At 39.0% G+C, this 10,983-nt stretch overlaps 1 protein-coding gene across 1 annotated transcript in view; it reads left to right on the top strand.

The window, feature by feature from the left end:
* The first annotated feature begins 2,838 nt into the window (after positions 1-2,838).
* The window catches only part of LOC120029098 (calmodulin regulator protein PCP4-like), a 50,037-nt gene continuing 41,892 nt past the window's right edge, over positions 2,839-10,983 (top strand). The window contains exon 1 of the mRNA XM_038974399.1: positions 2,839-2,939. Coding sequence (XP_038830327.1) covers positions 2,931-2,939 — 9 coding nt within the window. The 5' untranslated portion in view covers positions 2,839-2,930. The remainder of the gene's footprint in view (positions 2,940-10,983) is intronic.

Raw genomic sequence — 10,983 nt, 5'->3', positions numbered from 1 at the left:
TGAAAGATAAGTATACAAAGTTATTAATGAAGAGCTAAGTCTCCTACATTATCATTATAAACTCATTGTGGGGTGCAAGACATTTAGTACCTTTAAGATCTGGGGTTTCTCATTGGCACATAGTGAATATGAATGTCCTTTGGCTTCTCTTTTCATGTATGATAATAAGGACGATATGCATATTTACAATGACAGCCTACACCGGCCAAACCCTAAAGACGCTGGGACAATTGTGTACCACCCTATGGGACTCCCAATCACAGCCAGTTGTGATACAGCCTGTAATCAAACCAGGGTCTGTAGTGACACCTCTAGCCCTGAGATGCAGTGCCTTAGACCGCTGCGCCATTCGGGAGCCCATATGGGTCTCACTGGATGGAAATGGATAGATATTTCCTCTAGATGAGGTGATGCCCTCATCAGAAGGACACAGACAAGAGGCCTAGGCTACATTTGTAATCATTCTCCCTTCCATCTGTCATCACTCTTCAGAGACTTCACTGGCACTCTGATGACAGTCCCGGTCTCAGGATGCTACAGTATCTATAGGAGGACAGACTCATTGTAATGGCTGGAATGGAATTAATGGAACTGAGTCAAACACACGGTTTCCATATGTTTGATGTGTTCGATACGGTTCCATTAATTCCATTCCAGCCATTACAATGAGCCCATACTCTTATAGCTCCTCCCACCAGCCTGCTCTGCTGTACACCCTTACAGTGAAAACCAACTACAAAGGCACTGAGAATATCGCTCATCCGCAATTCCTCCTTGTCCAATATTATTTCTGTTAAAGAAAAAGATACAAAGAGATGAATGTGAATGGGGAGCATGCTAAATGTGGGTGAAATCTTTCATTCCCTATTGAGTCAATGGAATTTGCCATTGCTTAATTTCTGTCCATTATGTTCAGAGATAAACATTTACAGCTTTGAAGCAAATTAAATGATTATAAAGGGGGGTGGGGGGGTGGAGTAATAGTGGATGTTTTCATGCCATAGGCCTATATGCAATGACATGCAATGGCGTTGAGGACTAGCCTACTAATAATCATAATAATATGACAAATAACATCTGAGTTTTTCAATCCCTTAGCAGAATTGTTTGGGGAAATGTCCTGATTGTCAAACAGTTGATATAGCTCGTCATAATATGAATTACCATATCCTTATAACACCAAGAAAACTGTCCTAAAGAAAGATCCCTTTAAACACAATTGTCACTCTGACTCAACCAATTTAATCTAAACCCTGTGACTGAGGATATGCCAAAGGAATTCTAATTGATTCTGAACAAAAAGGGCAAATACAGTTTTATGCCTGAGTTCACCTCAGAGATTCTGTAAAGCCATAAAACTCAAACACTCCCGCATGGTGAGATCATGCGGAACTTTGTACAATTTACTCTCATTAGCTCTCTGATGCAAGTGTTCAAACCTCTCAACACAACCTATAGCCTAGTCTTGAAATCAAAGTAAAAGTGTGAAAAGTACTAGCCTACATACAGTACCAGTCAAAAGTTTGGACACCTGCTCATGTACTCATGGCAGGGTTTTTCTTTATTTGGACTATTTTCTACATTGTAGAATAATAGTGAAGACATCAAAACTATGAAATAAGACATATTTAATCATGTAGTAACCCAAAAAGTGTTAAACAAATAAAAATATATTTGAGATTCTTCAAAGTAGCCACCCTTTGCCTTGATGACAGCTTTGCACACTCTTGAAATTCTCTCAACCAGCTTCATGAGGTAGTCACCTGGAATGTATTTCAATTAACAGGTGTGCCTTGTTAAAAGTGAATTTGTGGAATTTCTTTCCTTTTTAATGCGTTTGAGCCAATCAGTTGTGTTGTGACAAGGTAGGGTTGGTATACAGAAGATAGCCCTATTTGGTAAAAGACCAAGTCCATATTATGGAAAGAACAGCTCAAATAAGCAAAGAGAAACGACAGTCCATCATTACTTTAAGACATGGTCGAATTGCTGCAAAGAAACCACTACTAAAGGACACCAATAATAAGAAGAGACTTGCTTGGGCCAATAAACACATGCAATGGACATTAGACTGGTGGAAATCTGTCCTTTGGTCTGATGAGTCCAAAACACACCTCCAGGCTGTGTAAGGGCTATTTGACCAAAAAGGAACCCGGTGGAGTGCTGCATCAGATGACCTGGTCTCCACAATCACCCAACCTCAACCCAATTGAGATGGTTTGGGATGAGTTGGACTGCAGAGTGAAGGAAAAGTAGCCAACAAGTGCTCAGCATATGTGGGAACTCCTTCAAGACTGTTTGAAAAGCATTCCAGTTGACTACCTCATGAAGCTGGTTGAGAGAATGCCAAGAGTGATCAAAAGTGTCATCAAGGCAAAGGGTGGCTACTTTGAATATGTGTTATTTCATAGTGTTGATGTCTTCACTATTATTCTACAATTTAGAAAATAGTAAAATAAAGAAAAACCCTTGAATGAGTGTGTGTCCATACTTTTGACTGGTATTGTATGTGTCAAGATAGTCATATACATTGTCGTTCCTGCGCTCTGCATATGATGCGATGCGCAATGATGAAATAATGACTTCTATGTAAAAAAATAAAACATTCATAAAATGCCTCCCCCTGTTTTAATTCATGACCTAACGTTTATCAGAAAGAATCAGAAGACCTGTTTTTTTTATTATAATTTTAAAAAAGCTTTCACACTATGAATATTTCAAGAAGTTGGGTGGTGACTTGTGAGACAAATTTGCCGACGGCATTCCTATTGGTTTAGTGGGAACGTGATGACACTGAGGACTTCGGCATAATATTTTATAAAGCTTCTCTGTCCGTGGTGAGCCATTGCGAAAAAGACGACAGTTAACTCCTAATAGGTGAACTCAAGCGTTGGAAACCGAGAGCAACCTCGAGATTACTACTGTACATCATGAGTGAGGTAGGATCATTTTTTATTTTGAATGAACATTTTTAGAATGGAGAAGTATTTACACACGAGCACAGCTCTTGTGTGAATAGCCAGGTTATGAATAAATTTAAATACATAAGATAGGTATCTTTCAATATTCCTCATGCTCCATAACCGACAGATTGCTACAATACTACCAAATGATGTGGTTTATTTACCTTGAATCCACTGATGCTGCGAACAGACATGATTCACGTTTGCAGAATTGGATGCTGCACCATAAAAGTCTGTACTATTCTCAACTCACCTGCCGTTTACAAAGGTTTAAATGGGTTTACGAGTGGACTAAAAAACTTTAGCCTAATCTTCATTCATGGGCACTGAGTTGCAATATGACCACGAAACTCTTGTTTATGACTTTACAATAGATATGTCAGAAGCTTAATTGTTTTTCGATTAAATGTGACATAAGCAGGAACTGTACCAATTGGAACAGGTTTTAAGTAATTGTTGCATGGACAGGTGAATTCAGGGTGCCTAGAGTATAGTAATTAATTTCCAGTCTTAGGCTAATGAGTGTATTGAGAATATCACAGTTCAAAATGTCTTATGAAGAATAACTTTTATTAAGATACAATGTCAATGATTCCTCACCATGAATTGCAATGGCCAATATACTATAGCACCATGTAAACATGTCTTAACCATTTCCTTGAGGAACAAATAACTTGATGACTGCCATTAATATGTTTCTTATCATTCATTCAAGAACGAATTATCTTTTCCTCTCAATTCATATAAGCTACTGTACCACTGGCAGTCTATATGTTAGGTGATTATTGAGATGGTTACTGGCTACTCAATATACAGCACGGTCATAGGCAACAAGAGCACTTCCAACTTCACAGGGGTTTACAGCTTGGAATGGGAAACTGCTGTTAGGTTTTCCCACAGCTAACTGGCCTCTGATCCTTAGTCACAGATGTTCTGGCTTGATTCATTTCAAAGTGGTTGGAGGGGGATATTAATAGCCATTTTTGCTGTCAGAGCAAGAACATTTTATCAGGCAGAGTTTCAAAAGTTCGTTATTGAATATTCACACTGGTGGAGGTCACCAATCCCTTTTGCAGCTATGGTGTTAATAGCTTGCCTATATGTAACAATGTCATAAACTTTAGTGTTAATAGAGTGTCATAATGCCATAAACTTTGGCACTGTGCACATTACAGTGTTAAAGGTCCAATGCAGCTGTTTTTATCTCAATATCAAATTATTTCTGGGTAACATTTAAGTACCTTACTGTGATTGTTTTCAATAAAACATGTTTTAGCCTTTATTTAACTAGGCAAGTCAGTTAAGAACAAATTCTTATTTTCAATGACAGCCTAGGAACAGTGGGTTAACTGTCTTGTTCAGGGGCAGAACGACAGTGTTTTACACTGCCAGCTCGGGGATTCGATCTTGCAACCTTTCGGTTAATAGTTCAACGCACTAACCACTAAATGCTCAGTACTGTTGAGCGATTAGTGCTTTCTGAGGTCGTTTCGGTTGAATTATGCAAAAATAATTACGGTTTTTGATTTCGGTATAACATTTTATTTTTTTACATCAAAGGCATGAAATATAGCTTTTTTTTAGGTAGCATTCAATTGCCAAAACTTTGAAAATATTCCATTGTCTCTGTTAGGTCTACATTGGGTAGACATCAATAGGAAAATACTATAAAATAATACAATATTTCAGTTGTGTATTTTACTTAATTTTTATTTGATTACTTTATTATCCAAAAATTCCTTAAAGTCATCTCATCTCTGTTCAGGCAGTAGCAGTCTGCCAGCCAAACCTAACGTTATCTATGTGCTCCCCATGCTGCACTGTCTTTAGTCATCCTATTTAGCTAGCCTGCCTAATTAGCCTATGCTGCAGAGCTGTCAGATGTACTTTTTTGAATTAATTCTTCAAAGTAGAGAAGGGATACTTTCACGAACTGTCTCTGTCCCTCTCGTTGTTGTGTTGTGTACATTCATCTCTCATGCGGTCTGTGTGTTTCTAACCTAATATAGCAGGCATAAACGTGTATCCGTCCAGAGATCTGTATATAATGATGGGATGCTCATGTCTCCGCCCTAAAAATGGGAGTCGTTGTCCCAAAGACGGGAAGGCAGGCGACAAATGTAGTTCCAAAATAAGCCTATAGAAACGCATTGGGCTTATTTTGGACAGATTTGGGCGAGAATGAAAGCTCTCGTTTTGTCTCTTTCTCTCTGATCCATCTCCGTCCGAGACTGAAAAACTGGTTAATTAGTTAATTACCACGTTTCTGAGCTGAACTAGGTTGAATATTTGCTTAATGAAAACTCCCTTCAGTCCAGCGTCCCACATAGTTCTTGACTTGATTTCTGTCGTGAATGATTTGATTTCTCTCTAGAGCTCACAAAAAAAAAACAGAACTTAATGGAATTGAAGTAATTGAACAGATGTCGGTCAATTAGTTGTTTGATGACCCCCAAAAAACGAAATGTCGGTTAATCGCTCACCAGAAATGGTAAAAAATAAACCAAAATAGCTTCTTAGCAAGAGCAATTTCTCAATAAATAATTTTGCTAGGACTGTCTGGGAGTGGTCTGAATGGGCAGGGGAAACGGAATACTAGCAGAGAGGCTTGGAACTCTCTTTCCTATTGGTCTGTTAACTAATTTACTGCCTGGTGATGTCAAAACTCCATCCCACCAAAAAAGGCTGAAAACAGCCCTTACATTAAAAGGGCATTATCATAATTTTCACAATTTCACAGTATTATTCCAACCTCATAGTGTGTAAATATATATAAAACACAGATAAATCACGTTTTTGACTGCACTGGGCCTTTAAGTAATTTGACTGACAGCATGCAATACACATATTTGCTGACCTAATGTTGAATAACCGTGTTGTAATGGTGTTTTCCATGCTTTGTCCACCCATATACTCTTTACATACTGTAGTAAGCTATAGCCATATCCCATCCAAGTATCTGACATTTTGTTAGTTTGAATTGGGGCACAAGTATTATGAATTGTCTGTCAGCTTATTGTCTGTAAAGTCAGATGTTCAGCTCTCAATTCTGCTGTCACAATTGTGGAAAAATAAAGAGTGAAAGATTAAAGAAAGCTTTTCTACCACCCAGGGAATTAACAGGCTTTGTGCTCTTACTGTGACATTCTGTCTTCAGAACACGAGTGACAAGTTAGTATTTGAGTTTACTCACACATTTAGGCTGGTAGCACATAGACTCTGGGGTAGACTGAAGCGAGGATGACACTGTCACTTTACGGACATTTTGTGCTGAAAATACCATCTGAGTTGTGGAAGAAACCCGCTGGGCGTGTGTGCCCGTGCGTGTGTGTGCACGCCTGTATTTGTATTTGTGTCCGCCCGTGTGTGTGTGTGTGTCCGCCGGTGTGTCCACCCATGTGTGTGTGCATGTTTAGGTTGCCTGAGAGCACTGTAATCCCTGAAAATCTGCATCAGCAGCAGACTGTTAACCTCTCCAGACACTGTGGATCCTCTCTTAAGACTAGAGGTCACCCGATTATGATTTTTCAACACCGATACCGATTATTGGAGGACCAAAAACAGCCGATACCGATTAATCCAACGATTTTTATATATATATTTGTAATAATGACAATTACAACAATACTGAATGAACACTTATTTTAACTTAATATAATAGATCAATAAAATCAATTTAGTCTCAAATAAATAATGAATCATGTTCAATTTGGTTTAAATAATGCAAAAACAAAGTGTTGGAGAAGAAAGTAAAAGTGCCTCATGTGCCATGTAAAAAAGCTAACGTTTAAGTTCCTTGCTCAGAACATGAGAACATATGAAAGCTGGTTGTTCCTTTTAAGATGAGTCTTCAATATTCCCAGGTAAGAAGTTTTAGGTTGTAGTTATTATAGGACTATTTCTCTCTATACCATTTGTATTTCATATACCTTTTGACTATTGGATGTTCTAATAGGTACTTTAGTATTGCCAGCCTAATCTCGGGAGTTGATAGGCTTGAAGTCATAAACAGCGCAATGCTTGAAGCACAGCGAAAAGCTGCTGGCAAATGCACGAAAGTGCTGTTTGAATGAATGCTTATGAGCCTTATGAACCACCTCTGTCAGACTGCTCTATCAAACCATAGACTTAATTATAATATAATAACACACAGAAATACGAGCCTTAGGTCATTAATATGGTCAAATCCGGAAACTATCATTTCCTAAACAAAACGTTTATTCTTTCAGTGAAATACGGAACTGTTCCGTATTTAATCTAACGGGTGGCATCCATAAGTCTAAATATTGCTGTTACAATGCACAACCTTCAATGTTATGTCATAATTATGTAAAATTCTGGCAAATTAATTACGGTCTTTGTTAGGAAGAAATGGTCTTCAAACAGTTCGCAACAAGCCAGGCGGCCCAAACTGCTGCATATACCCTGACCCTGCTTGCACAGAACGCCAGAAAAGTGACACAATTTCCCTAGTTAAAATAAATTTGTTAGCAGGCAATATTAACTAAATATGCAGGTTTAAAATATATGTACTTGTGTATTGATTTAAGAAAGGCATTGATGTTTATGGTTAGGTACACATTGGTGCAACGACAGTGCTTTTTTCACAAATGCGCTTGTTAAATCACCCGTTTGGCGAAGTAGGCTGTGATTCAATGACAAATGAACAGGCACCGCATCGATTATATGAAACGCAGGACAAGCTAGATAAACTAGTAATATCATCAACCATGTGTAGTTAACTAGTGATTATGTTAAGATTGATTGTTTTTTATAAGATAAGTTTAATGCTAGCTAGCACCTTACCTTGGCAGCCTGCCACGCAGTCTCCTCGTGGAGTGCAATGTAATCGGCCATAATCGGTGTCCAAAAATGCCGATTACCGATTGTTATGAAAACTTGAAATCGGCCCTAATTAATCGGCCATTCCGATTAATCGGTCGACCTCTACTTAAGACACAGGCTAAGGGAGGCTTCCATTCTAACAATGCCCTGGGACAGGAAGCTGCTCCAAGTTGACACGAGAACAAGCAGAGGTTATTCAAGTGCATATTTATTTACAGTCTAGTGCTCTTCATTTCTAATTTCTTATTGTTAGTTTGGTTTCAAAATTTAGATTTGGAAAGGAAATTAAAGGAATTTGCCTCATTGTGCTTAGGCTATAGTTGTTTATTTATCTTTGTTCACCACAATGAAAATTACATTTTTATATTACACAACAGGAATTATAATGGGTTTTGAATTATTGGAAGCTTGCCAGCCCTGAACTACGGGAAATTAAACGTCCCTTGTAAGATATGCAAGGCAACCTGAGCCTCCCATCTCCCGCTGATTCAGAGAAGTGTAATTTCGGTGAGGATACGTTCAGTGCAGTTGGTGTACAGAATTCAAAGAGGTTTTTCTGCTTAGTTGATGTGTTTTGTCAGGCTCATGCAGAGCAGAGTTGTTCTCAATCAAAGTCAACTGCCTCTCCCCCACCAAGTTTGGCATGAAGCCAGTAGTTGAAGCAGAGCAGCCAGCACGTTCTGGATGGAATAGCCTAGCACTGGTCAGTAATGCAGCACTTTGCTCTCTCCCCCTCCTCCTCCCTTCCCATCGTCCACACGTACTTCCTCTCAGCACATTGTAAAAGTGCGCAACTCTGGGCTATTATTTTGACAGCGTGTGAAAGCCTGTCAAAAAATATATTTCTTAGCCAGGCTTTTAGTCTAGTGAATCTACTTTTCATTTATCAGGGATTAAACATTCAGCTGAATAACCTGAATGTCAAGAGCTTTAGACTTGTCAAAATAATGAAATTATGAAAAGACAAGCTGGTCTGAAAACTAGCATTCTCTGGGGTGATGGAGGACTATTATTGGGAAATGCTGATGTAGCTACTTTCCCGATACTCCCAGTCTTTCCATTACCTAGAGCAGGGCTCTCCAACCCTGTTCCTGGAGAGCTACCCTCCTGTAGGTTTTCAGTCCAACCCGAGTTGTAACTAGAATCAGGTGCGCTAGATTAGGGTTGGAGCAAAAACCTACAGGATGGTAGCTCTCCAGGAACAAGGTTGGAATCCTGACCTAGAGTGGAGACTATGTGTACTGTAAATTACTGACACAAAAAAGAAACTGTATGGCTGTGTCGGTTGATGTGCAACACACAGCCCCACTCAAGCAATTGGCCAATCAATCTCACCTGTACATCCTATACAACCTGTTGCTTGGCCTCAGAAATCATGTTCCTATCTTTTGTGGCCCCCGTTTTATGATGAAGATAGATACCATCGTCTCCTCGTTTGTGTGTAATGACAAAGCTCTTTTAGAAAAAATCCAACATTACTTCAGGGAGGATAAACTTCTTACTAGACTCATTTTCCGTCCATTTTGAATCGCATTAAGACATCAATGCACATTTGCATGTAATCCAATATCATTGCAACATACATGTACAGTAGCACCATGAATCGTAACATCTTACTGTTAAATCATTAGTGTCAGTGGTCATGGGTGTTATCCTCCTGCATACAGGGTTCCAACTAATTTCCTATTCGGAACAGAACGTTCAAATGAACTGCAGGATATTCTTGGATCTTATTCATCTTACCGCAGCACCCCCCCTCAACATCTTAGTATATGCTTATTAAGATCAAAGAGGTCTTGTATCACAGTGCTGTAACCTAATGCAGCAACACAGACGTGTTCGATGCTGAAGTCAGTGTACAGTATGTGCAGGAACTGGGTGTGTTCTTATGTGGGGGTTTTTCTCACCTCAAATTTTTACGACCTGCAACACTTTTGAACAAGTCAGCCCAGCTGTAGAATGGATAGGGAAGCTAATTACGTGACAGTAAATTAGCATACGCTCAGCCCAGATCCATCCTGCCAGGTCATTACCACATGTTCCAGCTCCTTGGAGTATTAGAGTTCTTAATATCTAAAGAAAGCTGCCAATTATTTTGAGGACTGCAGTAAGAGACCATATGCCGTGTTCCACCAATTTGCATTTGCCTCTCCTTATTTCCTATTTCAGAGTAAATCCAAGAATCCTTGATGTTCATTCATCGAAAAAGCTGTTTAAATCCACTTTAAGGGACAATAGGAATTTGACACTTGTCTTCAATAACCCCAAAACATTTAAACTTGGATGACAGAGGTGTCGTGCGATATTCACTACCCCTAAATCTACAGACAATGTGACCAGGCTAGGACTGAATTTAAGAGTCCTTAGCTGGAAGACGTGGCGGGTTTACTAGAATCGCTTGGCTTTGCTTGAAAAACAAGTGAATCACTTATATAGGTCTATCTATCAAAGCATCCTCCCTTTCTGCAGATACTATCAGTTTGCATGATGGCAGACATGCCAAATAGGATCTTTCAGCGAGGAGAAATAGTATTTCACTCAGTTCATGAACCCATCTAGATACCCACCTCCCTATCTATTCATGACCAAAATCACATTACTGCTCATACAGTGCCTTCAGAAAGTATTCATACCCCTTGACTTATTTATTCCACATTGTGTTGTGTTTTTTCTCACCCATCTACACACAATACCCCATAATGACAAAGTGAAAACATGTTTTTAAACTTATTGAAATTTATTGAAAATGAAATACAGAAATATCAAATTTACATAAGTATTCACACCCCTGAGTCAATACTTTGTAGAAGTACCTTTGGCAGTGATTACAGATGTGAGTCTTTCTGGGTATGTCTCTAAGAGCTTTCCACAGCTGAATTGTGCAATATTTTCTCATGATTATTCACAATATTCTTCAAGCTCTCAAATAGGTTTTTGATCCTTGCTAGACAACCATTTTCAGGTCTTGTCATAGATTTTCAAGTAGATTTAAGTCAAACTGTAACTCGGCCACTCATGAACATTCACTGTCTTCTTTGTAAGCAACTCCAGTGTAGATTTGGCCTTGTGTTTTAGGTTATTGATCTGCTGAAAGGTGAATTAATCTCCCAGTGTCTGGTGGAAAGCAGACTGAACCAGGTTTTCCTCTAGGATTTTGCCTGTGGTTAGCTCCATT

The sequence above is a fragment of the Salvelinus namaycush genome, chromosome 34 (genome assembly GCF_016432855.1).
Source record: "Salvelinus namaycush isolate Seneca chromosome 34, SaNama_1.0, whole genome shotgun sequence".
In the NCBI taxonomy this organism is placed as follows: domain Eukaryota; kingdom Metazoa; phylum Chordata; class Actinopteri; order Salmoniformes; family Salmonidae; genus Salvelinus; species Salvelinus namaycush.
This window is presented reverse-complemented; position numbering and strand designations above follow the sequence as displayed.